At 48.1% G+C, this 20,253-nt stretch overlaps 1 protein-coding gene across 4 annotated transcripts in view; it reads right to left on the bottom strand.

Annotated features, from left to right (window-relative positions):
* The window catches only part of ERI3 (ERI1 exoribonuclease family member 3), a 130,671-nt gene that overhangs the window by 82,289 nt on the left and 28,129 nt on the right, over nt 1–20,253 (bottom strand). For all 4 annotated transcript variants that reach the window (XM_065673536.1, XM_065673533.1, XM_065673534.1 and 1 more), the window contains 2 exons: nt 19,493–19,552; nt 17,214–17,305 (listed from right to left, as the gene is read on the bottom strand). In XM_065673536.1, coding sequence (XP_065529608.1) covers nt 17,214–17,305; nt 19,493–19,552 — 152 coding nt within the window. The remainder of the gene's footprint in view (nt 1–17,213; nt 17,306–19,492; nt 19,553–20,253) is intronic.

Below are 20,253 nucleotides of genomic sequence, written 5' to 3'. Positions count from 1 at the left end.
TCCACCCAGAGACTGATGGCAGTATGCCCTGGGCACTGGACAGTGGGTCTTTAATTGGAGAAAATAAATGCTCCAAATAAATATGTCAACTAAATAAATGACGTGTTTTTGCAAACAAGTAACAACCCCAGAAACTGCCTGTGAAGCTGTGTGACCTAAGGACATTCCCCCTCCCCCTCTGCACTTGTGTCCCCTCATTTCACACTAGCATCACAGAGACTTCACCAAGTTTTCCAAGCATTACAAGACCTACACTCATGCTATAACCTGGGCTGGCTGTCAGGAGCATGGACCAAAGCATCAGTCTACTCTCTGAGCTGGAAGATGCAGCAGGGATACAGCTGCTCAATGCACTTGCCTTTCGCTAAGGATTGCTGCATAGGTCTGGTCTAGTCTGGGTGCACAGTGCTGCCAGCACAGGGAACCAGGGCTCTCACTGCACAGAAACCAGGTCCCAAAGCAACTACGGGGAGGAAAAGACCCCTGAAATGTCTTTTCCTCAGCTCCAAGCTCACCACCTGCAGTGGGCCCCCCCACTTCTAGCCTGGCAATGAGGCAGGAGTTTCTGCAGTTATCTTTTCCAGGCTGGAGTGCACAAGGTACGTGTGTGGCTCTCTTGGGGAACAGAAGTGCCAAGACCTGTAAGGAAGTATCTCCATTTATCAGGGCCAACATTCACTTGAGCAGCTCATTTGCTAAACACGCTTTTATGCTCGGTACAACTTCTTGCACTTGCAGAAGTCAATCTTGCTCACCGGGGGCAGCTTTGCTTAAGCAAGAGTTTGGCATTTGGCCCTCTTACAGGTAGTGAAGAAGAGAAATGATGGCACATTTCACTGCATTCAACTTCTCATGATCCTTCCAGCTGTTGAGCGAGATCTCACTCCCTCCCCAAACACTGCAGCTCTCACTCCTTGGGAAGGAAGCTGGCTCTCAAAACCACTCCATCAGGCAAACACCATGGCTTCAGGTGTGACTGCACTTGACAGAAACTTGAAAACGGCTGTGGGATTTTCCAGCCTCCAATGCAGCTCTGGTCAAGTCTGTCCTCCCAGCAGCAGAGATGGGAATGCACAACCTTTGTCTGCTCTCCAAACGTGGGTCTCCTTTGGGCAGGAAAGCAAGTGACATGAGGCTCTCCTCCACCAGCCAAGCTCTTCAAGTCCTCCTTGGACTGTGGTCGGCATTGTCAGCTCTGTGCCATTTTCAGAGAGCTTCCATCACCCCAGACTCTGATTTCCATCCATCCCTGCTCCTCCACTCTGCAGGGTAAATGGTGCCTGGAGATGAACGGGATGCAAATAGGAGGCGAGGTGACACGGCTGCATTTCTCCCGTTGAAGCCAGCTCTCTCCAAGGCAGCAAGAAGCGCACAGCTCGGCGGTGATAAACGGCCTTGCTTTAGTTATCACTTTCCTTAAGTTAAGGAGAGCAGCCTAGTGATGGATGGGCTGGAATTCGGTTATAAGGAAAGGCTGTCAGCCAGAGTTGCCTATCTCCACACACATTTAGCAGGGCGTCATTATGCGATGGCATGGAGTTAAAATATGACCAAGGGTATTGAAAGAAAAAGAACAGGATTAAAAAAAAGCAAATTGAGCAACAATAAAGGAGCATGAGGCAAGAATGTTATCAGACTAGTGACACCTTTTATCTCAGTCTGGTTAGCTAGAGCAGGGCACAAATTGGTCCTTCCTCCGCTATTGTATCCTCTTGTACAAACAGAGGCAGATAAAATGTGTCACCGGTGCGATAGCGTATCAATTTAACCCTAATTATCCAGGGGGTCAAACTAAGAAATAGGGGTTTCTCATTTCAACAGGTTCCTCTGTCTCTGCTCAGAGCAACCACATTAATATGGAAGGGGGAGGGCCACCATAATTGATTTCCATCACTCAGGTGGTCGTGGTGTATAAAAAATTAATGCTTGGCTCTCCCAACTAATCAGAGCTGGTTAACGTCCATCTGCTTCTGGGTTCAGGATGTCAGGAGACACAGAAATTGGGCCACTTCCTACACACTGGGTGTATTGATATAGAGCCTGTTAAAAGAACAAACTCCTCTATGGGAAAGATAAAGGGACATTAAATCTTGGGTTTTATAGACCTGGTCTCAGCCTTCAAAAAAAAAAAATCTATGCCATGAAGACCTTGTGTTGTAAGAGATGCAGAATATTTTAGTTGTGTCCTGGCCATCCCCACTGCACTGGGCTGCAAAGGAGAGGGCAGGCAGGCTCCTGCCCTGGAAATCGTTCACTGAAGAAGGGCTGGAAAGCCTGAAGGAAGCTGCCGGAATGCTGCAGCACACAAGGTGATAGCCAAAGAGAGGAGCTGTCAAGCCACCCGCAGCCTAGTTCAAAGCAAGGCTGGTCAAGGCATCACTCTGGACCATGTGGTGCAGAGTTGATGCTCAGTTCTGATGTAGAGTGGGATGTCTGCCAGGCCAAGAGGAATGCCTGGGTGCCCTCTCCCAGAAGAAAAAGCTGGTGAGGGAATAACACCCTGTGTTAAGGCATCTGAGATATTTTAGCAGAGAAACAGCACCATGAGAAGCAAAGCCACATCCATCTGCACTGAACATCAAGTGAGCTGGAGCCAAGCTAGGAATTCAAAGCAGTTCAGGTAAACCCACACCCTCCCAAAGACAACCTTAGACTGAAGTCCAAACTTGGTTAAAACACCAAGTCCCAGCATAGCCCAAGCCATATCACAGCCTGCAGAAACTGAAGCCTGCTGGCACACACCTCCAAAAACCCTCCCAAACTCCAATTGCCCCATCCCAACAATTCCAGTTATACTGGAGCAGCTTTCCTGCATAATCCAAGGCTTTGGCAGGGAGATGTCTCCACCCCAGCGCTGGAGTCACTATGGCACTCCATGCAAAGAGGGAAGAGCTGGGCCAGCCTCCCCTCATGCAGGGGCGAACCCCCTGCCAGACCTCTGGCACCCCACTTCATACACTCCTCAGCCCCACAGACCTGCCAAGGGGCTGGGGGAACCCTCCTGCCCTTGCTTCCTGCTGGATGAGCCCCTGCCAGGTGACTGCACCTCGCTCTCACTGAACATACCCATGGTGCTTCCCTCTCTGCTCCCATCAGTGCAGGACAAACCACTCCAGCATGGCTGTACTTAAAATTCACAAGCAGTAGCTGTGGAAAGACAATACATTTGGAGAGGGTCTGAAAAGCCCTGAGCTTTCACAGAAACCATGAGACAGATCCCATCTCTTTGCCTCTCTGCTTTCCTTCCACCCTTTCAGTTCTCTCAACCACCCCCAAAGTTGTCACAGTGCAACAAGCCTATGAGCCACACATCAGCTTTAAATATCAGCATGCGTGAAGCAGAGACATGAGAGCAGAGAAGTGGGAACAGACAGAGCAAGCCTCCATCGCCTGTCAGGAAACACTAATGAATTTCAGCACCAGCAGCCATTGCCTCAGACGGGCTAGCGAAAGGAGACGGAGTTACAGCGAGGAGCCTTTGCAGGAGCAGCCTGCCTTCTTTCAAAGCCCCCTCTGTTAATAAATGTCATTGCTGAGTTGGCTGCAGCAGTCCTCAAGCTGGGATATGGTAGGTTAGGGGAAAGACAGGCGACTGACAGTGCTCAGGATGCCTGGACAGCACAGCCTTTTCTTCTGCTGCATCCCCAGACAAGAGCCAGGATAAGGAGGCACATGCGGCATTACTACTGGCATGAAGTTGTCTTCCATTAAGGTCCCAGTACCCAAACAACAACCTCGACAAGGAACCCAGCCCCAGCACCCCCCAGTTCTGTTCACCGGGATGGATGGAGGCTCTACAGGGAATGGTGTTTGGGATGAGCAGAAGGATGCAGAGACATCCACACACAACGCCTGCATTCCTGGCAGCAGCAAAAGGTTATAGAACAGTCTGTCCCTTTGGTAACACAAATGCATTCCTGAGGCTGCACAGGAAGAAGCATCCAGCACAGGGCACCGCATGGCAACCGCACCGATGCACAACATGAAGGTCAATGCAAGTCTTCTTTACAAATGTCAGCCTGTCATCTCTGGATATTAATGAGGGCTGACCAGCAGCTAAAATGCATCCATGCTCCATTAGTAATAAGAGAGACACAACGCAGGAGAAGAGCACACACCATGGCATGTGGAGGCACCAGTGGGTCTGCAGGGCCTGGGGAGGTGTGGTGATGCACAAGATAACTAGGGCCACTCCAACTGCCCAGGAAGGAAAGCAGTCACCACACAAAGCCCTTCACTGGAGTGTGTGTTATCTTTTCCCATCAATCTTTAATTGGATTAGTGTAATGAGGCCAAAAACCCAGGCTAAGCAGCGAGGCTAATACCTGGCACTTTCAGACCTTCCTTTCTTTTTCCGTCATGCCCATTTTGGACAGTGCCGCTTTTTCTCTCTAGCAGGCATATGCCTGCCCAGGAGGCTTAAAAGGGAAGCTGCAAGCCTTAACACTTGGGACTCACAGCAGCACTAGCTGAAATGCTTGAGCATCCATCACATGCTAACAGCCAGATCCCTCTTCTCTACATGTTTTCTGGGTACTAAGAAATTTGGGAGATCCCCAACACCATGATTTCCAAGCAGCTAGGCAGTGAATGGAAAAAAACTGTTACCCCAGATCGCAGCCAGAGCAATGTATATCCTAGGAAAATAATTCTGCCACAAAAAGCACACAGGGCAAGTGGCTCACTGTGACTCACTTGTCCTGCAAAGCAGTGTGTACCTACCACTGCCATCAACCTTAATGAAACATGAAGGCATTTAACATCATGTGAAATCTGGCCCTTTTATGGGTATCTGTCTGTGCGTCAGCTAGATGCTGGCAGAGATGCTATCTCAACATTAAAAGCAAGGCTGTAACACAGCAGGTATTCAGCCTCCAACAGAAGATGTTCATCAACAATTGCACACACATGATGCTACAATAAATCTATGTGCTACTGCTTAACAGCTTCTCTTAAAAAGATTCATAGCTCTATTTACAGGGCCTGATTCTGCTGCTATGCCATGTGGGAGTAAAACTAGAGTAACTCTACCTGGAGTTAGTAAGTGGCCAGTGAAAGCAAGATCAGAATTGAACCTTTTGATTTTTAAATAACTACTTAATTACCATGCAGGAAACCAGAGCTCAATGGCTCCACGGTTCAGCTGAGGTTAGGAGTGTAGCAGGCAGAAGCTTTGCACTCCTCCATTCTGAGTCCTCCAGATCAGGGAAGGGGTAGAGCAAATGCTCTCACCAGCCCTTCCAGACAGGGAGGATGACTAGGTGGACTTCCTTTTGACATCAAAAATGCATGATACTGCTCCCAAGGAAAGAGAAATTGGAAAGTCTCCAAGGCTGAGGTTGCCGCCCCAGCCTGGGGAACATGACAGTATGAAACCCCCTCACAAACACATTTCTACACGCAAGCTTGCTGTGACAGTCCATTTGCTTACTAAATATGACATTATACAGCATCTTATGAATAGGAAAGTACAAAATTGGATACTGTGTGCAGCTGCCACACAGGCATGTTCTCAGTGAAAGTCACCTGTCATGACCACAGGCTGCAGCAATTCCAATTTGTTACCAGGAAAAAACTCTTCCCCACACAGATGATAAAGCAGTGGAATAGACTGGTGGTGGAATCTCCTCTGCTGGAGACATTCAAACCTGTCTGGATAAGACCCTGAGCAACCTGATCCAAGTCTGAAGTTAGGTCTGCTTTGAGCAGGGGGCTGGATTACAGATCTCTATTTAAATTATTCTGTGATTCACGCTGCAGCAGAGCCTGATTACACAGAGCGTGTCCTTTCTCCGTCTGTATAGTCTCTTATGGAGTCTTTCACACTGATACTAATTCAGTAATCGCCTAGTCCTCTGCATACTAGGTGTTTTAAGAGTGAGTCTTCAGACTCCTGCTGCAGAATACTGTAATTATGCACTGAGTAAGGGAATATATCTGATGCAATGGATGCACCCACAACGCATCGTGTCTAAACCCCCTCAAAACCAAAACACGCACAAAAACTAAGCTAAAATTAAACATGCTTCTCTTCCCACTGCACAGTTCCCATTGCAGAAGTATTTCCCCTGGGAAACTGGAGCATGGAAGACGTAGAGCAAGGCACTGCTCTAGAACTGAGAAGTCACATCTAGTCCCAGTCCTTCCCTATACCAACAGGCAGGAGGAAACCTTGCCTCTTCCATGCCTTGCCTGTCCAGACCATTTAGCGTACAAACTCTCCAGGCCAAGGGCTTCTCTGCTATGAGTCATAAACTGTTTAGTGCCTAATGGTAGACGCTTAACTTAATACAATTATGTCACTTAAAGGCCATTAGTCTCCAGCCTAAACAGCATTTTTCCAGTCACAAAGGGGAGCTGCCAGCTCAGGAAGGCAGGATAAGGGACATGGGTGGCCAGTCGGGTCACTGGACTCAAGACACCCGATGTGAAGTTCCAGGCTCAGCAAGCAGCATGGGGGAAAGCCATGGCAGCTCTAGCAGTCACACAGCTTTATCTTTTGGGCTTTCTCAAACCTCCTGAATCAGCTGAAATTCCTTTCCTGGCCAGGTGAAAAACTCTCACATCTAGCCATGGCTGTACTGCTTACAAGGGGGTCAGGTGCCCCTCAAACACACAGAGGGTGTCCAGCCTTCCGTATCACCTCTCTTCCCACTCACTGAAGTAGATCATCTATCTACAAGAAAATAAGCCATTCTGTCTTGTGCTGTTTGAACCCTCTTCTTTTCTGGCGTTGTCTGGCACCACATCATCCAGGCCTCTCTCAACTGAATTCTGTGCTTGCCTCTTCTTCCCTCCCACCAGCAGAGGGAAGAGAGGAATCCTAGAAGGAGCCAGGGGGATGAGGCAAACCCCCCTCCCCATCCCCTATGATAATGCACAACCCCAAATTACACATACAACAGCTCCACGGGCTCTTGACACAGCCTCCAAGCTGGCAGCAGTGGGCAGCCTGACACGTCATGTAACAGGGTCTGAACACAGGTTTCCATGCAGCTGCAAATTACATCTGCACAAGGGGAAACAAGTTTGTTTTTTCCTTGCGAGGAAGAGACTGCTCCTCACTTCCAAGCATGAGCTAGCATTAGCATTTGCTTCGCCAGAGAGAAGGAGCAGCGAATCCTCCAGAGCAAAGGACAAGTGCAGCAATTAGGATGCAGGGGCTGCGGGAGCTGTTTAACAGCACGACCCAGAGGTCAGTGCTGCCGACTCCCAGCCCTGCATAAATATTGTATGAGTTGGGGAGAGGGGCTGTTACAGCCACCCTCAGAGCCAGCCCTCCCCCCTCCACTACCACTGCATCCAGCCAGATACACCAGCAACATTATTTACCGATGTGACAGTCAGGAAAATCACTTCAGTAACTAGGGGAATGGGGAAGAAGGCTGCTCAATGGAGCAGGAGCCGGGAGTGGGCTCCCACCCACACCTCCTGCTTCCCCTAGCAGGGTGCTCCTCTGCATGGGTAATTGACACAGCCCGTGCTCAAACTGGAGGATGAAATACCACCGAGAGCAAGGAGGGGAGGCTGTGAGCTCCCCTCTCAAAGGTTGCCCAGGGGTTTGATTATCAATGCTGCTGAAGGAGACTTCAGCCAGCAGCTGCTTTCCAGTTTCCTATCAGTATCTCTACTAGACCCTCCCTTTGGAGGGAGCTTTATAGCACTATAATAACATGCTTTATAGAGAGCTTTCCCTCGGACTCTGTGTAGCTCTGCAGAAAGGTCCCTACTCCAACACAGCCACAGGGGCCTCACCCCTGCAGAGATTCACTCAGCGCTGCTGTTTGGTACCAACCACCTTTTTCACCTACAATCAGTCCACTGCTTATTCTCTGAAGGATCATCTTCACTTGCAGCTTCAGCCACACTGACTGGCATCATCCCTACTGCATCCTGGAAGGCACTCTCATTCCTCTGCCCATTAAGTTTTGCTGGAGATGCCAGTCAACCACATCTTTGCCATGATGTTTTGCACAAATCAAACCTACTTTCAGGTTCACCAAGATTGGAGGCTCCCAAAGACAAGGAGACGGGTCATTCTTCACCTGTACCAGCAGCCTATGAATTCCTAGCAGCACAGTGCTAATAAACCTTACTGTGCAGGGCAGCACAGGAGGGCTGCAAGATAGGAAACACAGCTTGGATGTGCTTCTGCCCACGGTACCCCTCCAGAAATCCTTCTGCTGCTCTGTGGCTCGTTGCTGAATCCAGGGAAAGCAGAAGCCCGGTTTTACCATCTGCAGCTTTCCTGAACTCACTGTGCAATTAATGGGCTTAATTATTGATGGCAAAGGCAGGGAAGGGAGGAAAGAAAGAAAAAGCCAACGCGAAGGGAATGATGTGGGGGTGGCGGGCGCCAAAGGTCTCCAAAGATCTTCCCTCAGCCTAAAGCAGAGAAAGAGCCCCTAGCCGCTCTGCCGCTCCCACGGCCCTGCTCTAATGCTCCCTGACATGCCTCTGAAGACAGCGAGCTGTTTGCAGTCACCACCGTGATTTGTTAGTAATTATTTTCACGGTGTCACATTGCTGTCACTCTCTTAACAAAGAGGCAGGCAGCCTGAGGCTGCCTGCGAGAAAGAGCCAGCAGAGAAAAGGAATTGTCAGGCACCCAGGGATCCTCTTTGCTTCCTGGGTTTCACAACCAGAGTCCTTACCAGCTTCTGAAGAAACTTCTGAGGAGAAGTGGCAAGTCAGAATCATCTCCCATCCTGGTCACAGCAAGAGGAATTAATTACCTAGCCCCCTCCTAATTTCACCTTACCAGTAAATCTACTGCAAGACCCAGGTGCTCAGAGCCCCTTAAGCCAGCGATTTGCTTCAGGCCTGCAGCAAACAGAAAAAAACTTTGGCAATTGATGACTTTTAGAGCTCCCCTTGCAAGCTCCACTTTCTTTTCATGTGGTCCTGCCATTAGACTGCACTTCCCAAGCATGGCAACCGTGATGACAAACCCCTGCCTAAGCCTATCACCCTCACACGCATTAACCCCCCACACCAGCCATATGTGCTCTCCCTACACCAGCCTCATTCATTTCGACACACTGCTGTGCTCTGTGTGGCAGTAACATTTCACTCGCAATACCAGGGGACCTCGCAGCTTCCTCACTCCTGAATTACACAGCCTTGCAGTCTCTGTTTTATCATACACAGCGTGTGACTTGACAAGATCCTCCCCTTGAACCACCTCCCATCCATCCATCCCACATCTGCTGTGCAACCACAGCAATCCATCCTTTGGCTGACTTGTTCATCCAAGGTAATCACTCCTTTCTCAAGAAGCATGGAGCTTGCTTGGGCCCCCAAGGAATGGAAGCTATTTTGGTACCTGAAGTGTCACACAATATAAGGATATAGAGATGAAAGACTGAGACACCTGGCTAGCCAGCCTTTAAAGCACCCTTGATCTCTATATAGAAAGCAAGTGGACTTCCTCCAGAGCAACTCCAAGTTTGAATTACTCCCGGCAGAAGCATTCTTCCTCTGCCTCCTTACTAAGGGTACATCAGGGTCATTCCCTGCAGCCGCAGGGAAAACCTGGGTATTAATTCACCTTCTTAGCACAGGGAGAGTTTGGAAATATTAAGCCTCACAGTCTAAGCACAACCCTCCCGCAATTAACTGCATGGAGGAGCACTGACTCGGAGGGCAGCTCCTTTTCAGGGGTCCTTTTAATAACCAAGAAATGGCACATACATGCTGTGAAGGATTAGGATCACCATTGGGAAACTAAATGGTCCATAAAATGTAACAGTTCTCTTCAGAGCTGGGAGCACAGCTAGCTGGAGGAGAGGTCTTGGCAACCTCCCACCAGCCTCCTCCCTCTGCCTGGTTTGTGGGGACACATGTGATTCCAGACAGGGACAAGGAGATGAACTCAGCTGATGCCTGGGCACCTCCAGACGCTGGCCAACGGTCAACATCGAGACCTGGATCAACACCCAGGTGGAAAAACTGAAGCAGGAAAAGTTAGAGATGACCATGAAGCACCTACGGAGGGAAAACAGAGGGTTTCCAGAACACAGGTGCTGGGCAGAGTGAAGGAGAAAGCCCTGCTCAAAGAGAGGCAAACAAAGCTGGTGAGACCAAGGCAGGATGAAGTCCTTGGCTGTACGAGCTTCCTGCACACAGCCTTGCCAGCACAGCACACCATGTCCTCAGTCCTCTTGCCCCAACCTCCTCTTTTCTGCTCTTTCTTCTAGTACCAACTCCACATGCCCACATCATTGCTGAGACCTGGTCCAGAGCAATCTTCAGTGTTCCAGGCTGAGGCAGCACTCTCACCAAACACACAGGAAAAGACAACTCCAGCGTGGAACGGTCTTAGCTCAAAAAGTTAGTCCACGGCTCCAGCATCCTCCCAAGAGTCCTGCACACACCCAGGCATTCACTACTGAGGATGCAGAGTCGCTCGCTGGACAAGGCACATGAGAATATGCTGGAGGGAAAATACCAGGGATGACCTCAAGATGGCCCAGTAGGTCTTTGCCAGCTAGAAACTTCAAGAAGAAAGGGACTGAACCCATCCAGGAAAATGGCTCCCAACAGGAAACAAACATGCAAACAAAATAAAATGCTTTCAAGAAAGCTACTGACTCACACAATAGAGCAAGTGGAAGGGGAAGGACGCTGCTGCTCCCAGGCTGGCAGTATTTTTCAAGGAGACCTCTCTAAGCAGAGAAGCCATGAAACCATCGCTCCCAACCAAGCCACTTGGAGGGCAGCACGGATCTCAACATACAACTGGCTTTGCTTCAGCTGGGAAGTAAGAAGAGCTGAGATCTGAAGGGAGACAGCTGACATTTTAGCCCCAGCATGAAACACTATGGCTGTCTAACACTAGAAAAATTAAGCTTTTTGAAGTAATAAAGAAAATTCACACTTTGTGAAGCTAATCCTATTTTTCACACATGCCTCAGACAACAAAATTCAGATGGCAAACAGCCCTCCAGTGGTTTATCCTCTGCAGTTCCCAAGCCAACCAGCTTTTCAGTTCCCCAGGGCACAGGATAACCACGATGTTGAGTTGCTATCTCACATACAGACAGAAGCCAGGGTGTACTTTTTACCAAATATCCACTATAGATCCATTGATTTTGAAACTGTTTTGCCTGAATTCACTGCACACAGAATCCACCTTAGTGACTGCTGATGCAGAGGAAATTATGGTTCCTTAAGGTATGAGCAGATGACACCAAGACCAGTGGCTTGCATTCAGTTCAGTGTGACTGCTTCCAAATACAGCTCTAGTTCAGTTACCCAGCGATGGAAAATCCACCTTCTCTATTCATTACCCCATCCCAATGGTTCAGTGCAGGAAATAAAGTACTCGATGCAATGCCTGTCTCATTCCCTCACATACTGTAAATTTATTCTAAGTTTCTCCACCATCTTTCATGCTGTTTCCAACTTCGCTGGTCCTAATTCCCAAGCAGCAGTCTGTGCTCCCCAGAGTGCATCGGCATCACAGCTCAATAAATCTGTGGCCACTACAGCCCTGACTATGAAAAATGTCTTTGCTATGACACGCCAGACAAGTAGCAGACCTGAAGGTGACAGTCCATTGCATGATGATCCCTCTGTGAAGATTTCATGTCCAAAGCTTAACCCAAAGGCATTCCCAGAATCACACGTCTCAGACAATTCGCAGAAGCTCATGCAACCAACAGATTTCAAACAAAGGCAAGAACAGGAGACAGGCAGGGAAACTGCTACAGAAGGATAACAAAAGTGTGCTACAGTCATCTTAAATGAGAGTGTACAGATGGGGGAATCTTAAAACCTAAAATTTATTTTGCATAAGTGATATCATTTCCTTTAAAAACAAAAATCTGGACTGCAGGGTCGCAGAAGTGAATGGGGTCAGTGCTACTCCCTGTAAGTGCTAGAGAAGAGCATGCTCACAAGGCTCCCCTGCTCAGCTCTGGCAAAGCACTTTAGGATGTAATTACATGAACGACTCCATCAGCAGAGCTGACTCAAAAGGTCCCTGACCCTGGATACTCAGTCCTGTCCCTCACTGTAGTTCACAGCACCCTCTTCCTTCAGGCAATGTCACCGTGCAAGGATACAGACCACATACTTGGTCAGGAAAATGATCCCCGCTAAAAGCAAATCTAACAAGATAATCGAAGATCTAACTTGGAAACAAATTGTTTTATTAATCTTTAAACACAGATTACTATGTTATCTTTCAGTTACCAACTCCTTCTAGTTACTGTCAAAGCCACCCTCTGAACATACCTCCTGCCGTGCTGCCACCCAACCAGCCCACCCTCTGCCTTCTCCTGCCTTTCCCACAGCTACCCAAGCAGTACCACTCACTCTATCCAGTGGCTGGCTGTAATTTCTCCCCCAGGCAGAAGCTACCAATCCCCTCCTGGTTCTGAGATAAAGAACAGCATGACAAGGGAAGCTAACACCATCAATCCTTCTTCATTCTCTACCTAAGGCTGATCTCAAACCAAGCCTCCAGGACAGAAGGCTGGAAAGACCGACCCATTGCCACACTGCAAACTGGCCTAGGAAGGCAAGCATCCTCCCAGCCTGTGTAACTTGCAAAGAAAGAATTAAAACAGTGAGATAAAATTAAGCAATGGTATAATTTACTGCTCAGAATTTACTAATATGCAACCTAGGAAGAGCACCAAGGGCTATAAACATTTCAAGAGACTTCACTGTGTTTTAGCACTGTATTAGAGAGTACTTGCCTTTTAACACTTACTTAAGAAAATAAAAAACTTCAGAGCAGTAGTTTCCTGTAAAGACATAAATTAACATGTTCTGATCAGCCACAGTAAGTGCAGTACGAGTGTCTTCATGCCAGGATATACAGACTAAAGCCTACACCTATGTTCAATGCATTTGCAGAATGATCCAAAACTGGAAGGAGGATTAACTGATGCTTTTGGCATTAAGGTGTAGGTCCAAGACTCGGCGTGTGTGGCTTCAGCTCCTTTCTCTGCCTCTGCCTGCCTACACAACCACAGGCACATCACTTAACCTCACTGTATCTCAGCTCTGTAGCTATGAACACACAGTAAAAACGCTTCTTTGGTTGCCAAGATTATTTCACGTTGTGCTTAAGAGCAGGCAAACCAGTTCCATACATGGAGGGAGGCAATTTGACATTTCAGAGGAGATAAACCACACTAAAGAGCTTTCATTACAAGGGCTCAACCCCAACAGACTCCAAGTACCCTTTTCCACTAAAACTGCCTCCTGCAGTCGGTAGCTCCCTCAGCCCTTCAGAGGCACATTACCCTCACCACCCAATGCCACATCAATGCAATTTGCTTAATGAGTAGTGGCAGTTCCACCCTATGTGCAGGATGAGGTCCAAGCACTAAAGCGGACTATGCCAGGTATCTGAATCCATCCCTGAAGCTGTTAAACTTGAAGGATAGCTCCTTGCAACAGGCTAAAGGAATCCTCCCGCTGAGCATGCGGAGGCCTGAGGACCGTGTGCCTAACGAGGCTGTATCCCCACTCATATTTTAGCTTGGCAGGTCTGGTGCTCCTTTCATCTTTTGCTTCAGGTAGCTCTCTTTAATTAATAACATTTCTGTGTCGACACAGGGAACTTTCCACCCAGAATGAATGGCCCTCTCTCATTAGAACCACGACTTGTCATGATGTATTCAAGAGCAGGAGCGTGATTCATTCCCTTGTCTAGGAACGAGGGGTGTTGCTAGGGGGTGGGGGGGAGAAGAGTCTCTGTAATGAGTGACTGATATTTGCTGAAGTTGATATGCGGTTCTGTCGGCTTGAACTGCCTTGTCAGGACAAGCCTTCAGAAAGGTGATGTTCCTACTCAAGAGGTTTTCCTCATTAAAGAAATTGCATCTTAACAAGAGGAAAGGGGAGGGCTGGCAGAAGAGCTGCTGTCTCCCCGACTCCAGCCTGGTTCACACACACACACACATACCAAGCGCTGAAAGCCGGTTGATGCAAACACAGCCAGTAGAGGATCAGCACTCCATTTCTGAGCCCTCCCATGCAATGGGCTCTCTCCAACAGTGTCCAAATCCTTCCAACAGGGACAGGGACAATCCTTCTGATGGTGCACCACACCCATGACAAAGCCTTTGGTAACATGTCTGAGGACCTCAGCTCATGCTGAACTTCCATGAGCCTTTCCCAGATGCTTGTGTCCTCTTCTGGGCACCCAACAACTTGTGACTAGTGCTCCATCTTCCAAGAAACATCCAAGGTTCAAGAGAAATAAAGTCTGTAGCCACACAGTGCCTTATTCCCTGAAGACCCCGGAGCCAAGAAGAGGCTTCACTGGTCCTTTAGCAGCTGTTTCCATCTTGAATCTTGCAGAGTCAGGATTCTGCCAGACCCCATCAGCAGAGAGCAGTACCTTGACGATCACTATTCCTCTGGTGCTCTTCTTTGAGCTAAGAGTGTTACACATGTCACAACTCCTGGCTTTGACAGGCCTATTTCCCCGCCTTGTCTCCACATCCACCATTGACAGGCTTGTAGATTCCTCCTTTGTTCCAGGCACTCTCCTCATCCAGGTCACTCACCCCACAGTGCTCTGGTACCTACTGGAAGCACTCACAGTAGACAGCCCTGTCCAGAAGACACCACACCTCAGCTCTTCAACAATACATGCAGAAAGAAGCCAAACTAAATGCCCAGGTCATTGCTGGAGAAGCCAGGAATAAGGCTGCATGGTTTTCCACCAACAGCTGAGCTAAGTACAGTGGACAACTGGAACTTCAAATCAAACTAGACACTGGGTAAGAGGACTGCAGCTTGCTTCACCGTCAATACTAAGGAAGGTCAGAAAAGGAGCATCAGAATTAGGGATGGACCTGTCCGAAGGCGCTGCTCCTCAAGCCAGGAAGCACTGCACTCACCTCCTTGTCCTGAATTCCTTGGAATACAGTGGATTTCTACCACGCAATGCTTTCACCAACACTCCTCCAAATGTGGACAAGCAGCACTGCCTCCCCTTCCACTGCCCCAATGCCTTCTGTTCCCAGTGTGCAGTATTGACACAGTAGCAAAGGGCATGAGCTACACAGCAAGTCTTGTAGGGAAGCATGAGGCGATTCCCTGGAATATCTCCTAGATGTTCCACATCTCTGAGGCTCTATCTCCCTGTCTGAACAGCCTTGCTTCAGCTCTCCGCCTTCCCTCTTTAAAAAGAGATGCTCAGTTCTGCTTTGCTAAACCCTATTTGGCAATGTGTCTAAACACACGCAAACTTAATTAGTTCAGGAGGGAGACTCGGCATTTGTAGTGATGGATAAAAGTAATGGGAAATGAGGCTAGTGAGAGCTGGCAGGGAGTCCTCACTCAAGCCTCAGTCACTGGCATGGCTCTAATCAGATGTGACGCTACATACTGCGGCACCCAATCGGCAACGGAGCGACGTGATGTGCTACTCACCAAGCAGCTGTAGCCAGACTCCCGCTACCCATGTGCTTGGAAACACGACGTGTATTTGTTGCTTTGCCCTGGAGATGCTTCAGGATTGAATTCTGAAGTTAATGGTTTAAAAAATTTTTTTAAAAGGAAGAGGGAGAAACGAACCACTCGCTGCAACCTCATGGCCAGGAGTGGAGTCTTCTTTTTCCAGCTGACTAGTGAGGCACAATCCATGCGAGAGATCACTGCAAATAGTGAACTGAACATCTCTGCTCCAGAGCTGCACGTCCTGCTGCGTCAGTTCACCCCACAGCCCCTACAGCTCACCACAAATGAGGCTCACCTTTACCTCTATTTGTCCACTGTAGAGCTCTGAAGCAAAAACCACAACAGCCAAACATCCAGAAGGTAGCCCACTCCATACAGACACCCAGTTAGGATGTCATTATCTTGGAGCCTTGCTATTCCACTAAGAAAGTGACGGAAAGATAACTCTTTCTCACAGCCATCACCAAAAATGCTAAACTGGATACTTAGAACAGCAATACAGGAGTAAAGAACTGAGGAAGAAAAACAGATGAGAAACAGAAGTTTAGCACACCCCTGCAGGTGTCTGTGATAGCCTCTAATAAAAGTTTAACATGCTATCTAAAGGAAAAATAAGCCTCACTCTTAATTTAAACCAGAAACACAGGAACTGGCAATATATACCAGCTCTGGACACAGCTCCAGCAGAGACACAGATTTTGATTCAGTATCACACCCCTGTCTAGAGCATAGGAAATTTCTTATCTCCACTAGTGATTGTGCCGCTGCTTGGCTCCTCGTATCTCATGTCTCACTAATCACACCAAGAAGAGGCAAGGAACTGCCACTCTACAAAGACCACTCTGCAGGGAAGAACTGGTGCTGATTGCTCCCAGGCTGTGTGCAGTTTATTTAGGTTTCTGACTTGGGAAAACCAATGTCACCGTGAAAACCAAGCAACACTACTAACGAGTTGTGGATGTCAGTTTAGCATTCAATGTGTCAAGCCCATGTTTTACCAGTATGGTAACAACAGGAATCTTTATCCAGCACTCTGACGAAATGAAGAGCAAGATATAGGAATCCAAGCGAATTCAGCACAACATGACACTGATCTGCAAACACCTTACAGATTAGACTAATTCCAGTCTTAGTCATTTAACTCTGTTTTTTTAAATAACAGGTTTATGTTGGTGGTCTAACTATCTGCATAACAAAACACACACAGACATTGACACTTTGCAGATCCCAGTGCAGGTCTCCACCTGGTACTCTCCAGATACAGTTGCCCAGCTGATGAAGATGACCTCAGCAGGAAGAACACTGATGAAGCGTGCCAAACTCGCCTTGTACTTTCTTTCTGAAGACTATGCTGTGATTCACATCCAGTTATTGTGCCAAGATGACAGAGAGAGAAAGCCTTGCATGAGGAGGTCAGGTAAGGACCATTGCTTATCTTCATGTACAGACACACAGTTCCATCTATGCACTCAGAAATATACATCCCTTTGGAAAGTACTGGATAAAAGGCGTAACATCACAAAGCTCCAGTTTAAACCTTTCTTGGGGTTCTGAAAGGATTAATTTGCTTTAGGGAATATTGTAGGCAGTGATCCTGCATCATGCCCAGCACCCACCTGTCCTCTTAAACAACCCTCTACTCCAATTATGCATGGCAAATGATGATTTCCCTAAGAAACAAAGACTAGGGACAGTTGCATTCTTGTAAGGACAAAGACGTACACACTACAGCCAAGCATGGAGCGATAAAGCTCAGGAAAATCTCCCTCCCCTTCCATACTCACATCACTTTCAAATCCCAGTCTCCACAGGTCACAAAAATCGACTTGACGCTGGGATCTAAGAGGCCTTCCTTCGCCATCCACTCGTCAACCCTCTGAAAGGAAGGCAAGAAAAGGGGATGAGTTTTGCAGAGACAGGCCGAGCCACAACAGTTACACTCAGATAAGCTGCTTGCAATCAAGAGAGAAGAAAATTGTGATCTTATCCACCCTCTCCCTCTCTCTCTTCTCTCTTTGCTTGCCATCTCAACAACAGCACGTTTGGACCTTTGAAGATTTCTGATAGGAGACATCAGGCAACCAGAGCAGAGATGATCTTATCAGACACAGCAGCAGCTCTGCTTGTGAAGGAATGGAAGTTGCGCAGCATTAACGGGACAATACAACAGTGCTGTTACCTGGCATTCCTCCTCCACTTTTCCTCTCGCTGTACCAAATAGGCTCACAGTGAGGGGAAAATATGGGCATCCTGGGACAGCATCCTTCACCTACAGCATTTCTCACATGTTGAAATTCAGACAGCTCCAAGCGGATACGTGAGAGGGGAAGAAATGGAAGGGCTGGACACACACAGGCCCTGTGTGGCACTAAGAAGCCAAGCCACATGTTCCCTTCCTCTACAGGCTGGATTTCTCCACCTCACAGTTCTAAGGAGTTGCTTGTTGAGGGTACAGTGTGGATTTAAGGTGAATCCACTATTCCTGAACAACTTCCCATAGGGACACATGTTCTGGATCCACTTCAGAAATAGGCCACATTAATCTAGACGATGAATATCCACCTCAGGGATTAACCAGGAGGAACTAACCTAGATTACAACCCCTGCACTTATTCCAGCTAAAACTAGCAAATGACACGCCCAAAATCTTCCAGTGGCAGGTGACAGGCTATCAGCTGCTATTATGCAGTCTCACTAGCAGCATTTTCAGTGCTTCAGCAAGAGAAATCCCTCCTCTTTTCCCTTGCATGACACCTTCTGCTCCTGAAGAAATCACCACGCCTCAGAAGCTGCCTGACCCAAAACCCATTTTAACCTAGAAACACACTGCTGTATCAACACATTTTCAGTGTTTCCACACTCCATGAAGCTCCTGTAGAAACAGAATGAGAACTGTTTTCTCTAACACTGCAGCAGTGATGCACATTCACCCATGCAGGCAAAGAGGGCTCTCCCTCCTGGGGAAGCAGGCACAGGCATCCATATGCTTACAGACATGCATCGCTGCTACATGCTCTCTGGAGAGCCCAGGGAGAGTTGGGAGTTTGCATGGATACAGAATGTCACCTTTGCAGAGCACTGTCTTCGACCTCGTGTCACTCCTGCAGCCTTTCTGGCAGAGGACAGCACTTCATTCTGTGACTGATTGTACAACCACCCTCTGGAGTAAAGCTCCCCAAAGCAGCATCCAGCTGCTCATCCACACTTCTCCCTTCCCCGGGCTGCTGCGATCTTCCAGCCAGCCCTACAGGAGGCTCCCTAGAGCAAGGGACAGCAGCAGTAACCTTTCTAAACTCCCTGATGTGAGCACCCACGAAATGCTGTCTCCACAGAGGATTTTAAAGCCTTTAATTTGATTTCCTCAGATAAGCAATTGTTGCAATTATTCTGATTAGGAACAATTAGGTAACACAGCAGTGGAAATCCTGACAGAGACAATGCATCGAACACCAACCTGCAGCCTAAGCAGGCTCTGCTTGAGGAGGTTTCCTTCGCTATTTGACTACCAACAAAAGCTATTGATGGAGAAATACTTCCAAGCTAATTAAGCCCTAAACGCTGTAGGAATTCAGCATTAAGTAGATGGCATTATTAGGGCTATATCTGCATCTGCATATCCTCCAGATTAGATTTTAGAGGCATTTTCTTTCTATACTACATGTATTATTGAGCATTTAAATAGGTAGAAAAAAATTAATTTAATAAAGCGTTGAGGGAGGGGAAGGAAAACGAAGGCAGAAGCTCCCGGAGCAGTGGTCTCAAGCAATGTCCTGGTGCTTTAAAACCGGCTTAAGCAAGAATCGCCTCTTTTCCTATCTACTGGCAGGAGTTTGGATATCTTGTCAGCACCCTTGACATGAACAGCTGGAGATGACAAATCAATGGTTCAATACTCTCAGCAGCGTGTCACCAACGTGACAGCAAATGTTATTCTAATGAAGCTGTAATCATAGTCAAATTACGCGGTTCGATTCTCAGCAAGGGGAGGGTGCAGGGGAAAAGATGAAGAGGGGACGACAGGACCAGAGGTCAGAGTTCGGGAACTAAAGGTTACTCTGCTTACCTCAAGCACTTGCTGGAGGCTTGGCTGCCCATCCACCATGCCTTGAATAATCCCAGTCAGCTGAAATGACAGACAAATAGAAAGCAGGCGTCAGAGAAGAGCTCAAAAGATCATCAGGGAGGTCTCCTCTCCTGTCCATCTCACTGCAACCGAAACATGCTCCTGTGACCCACATGGACATTGCTGTGGAGCCAGCCATAGCAGAGTGACCCTGGCAGCTCCCCCAGCCACGGGCAAGGGCATAGATGTGTTCCAGACACAGAGATGTAGGGGGGCTACATCATAAACCAGCAAGCTCTCAGCAGGGCAGGGTCTACCTGGGGAGCGGTGGTGCCCTCTGCTTCATATACTGGCATGATGGCCAAAATGCTGCCCTTGCTCAACGTGCATTTCACCAGATCTGATGTTGCCTTGACTTATAAAGGCAATGGTAACTCTGGTCATTCCCCGGCTATTGCAGTGACACCAGAATTGCAGTGTTAGATGAACAGAATAGAGCGGTATCGGTTAGTGAGACCCAGCCACGCTTCCCTGTGCTGGGCAGCCAGCACACACAGTTTCCCACAGCCCATCACAGCATCCTTCTGCATTTCAAAAGTGTATTTAAAATGGAATGAAATCTGAAGAAAAACACTTTCTTCCAGAATGCTGGTCTGCTCTGTTTTTTCAGGAGCTTCCTTAGGAACAGGTCCTGCCAACAGATAGTCCTGACTGTATCCACACTGCTTGGCTGTTTAAAGCTAGACACAAGCATACAAAGA

The sequence above is a fragment of the Lathamus discolor genome, chromosome 3 (genome assembly GCF_037157495.1).
Source record: "Lathamus discolor isolate bLatDis1 chromosome 3, bLatDis1.hap1, whole genome shotgun sequence".
NCBI lineage: Eukaryota > Metazoa > Chordata > Aves > Psittaciformes > Psittacidae > Lathamus > Lathamus discolor.
This window is presented reverse-complemented; position numbering and strand designations above follow the sequence as displayed.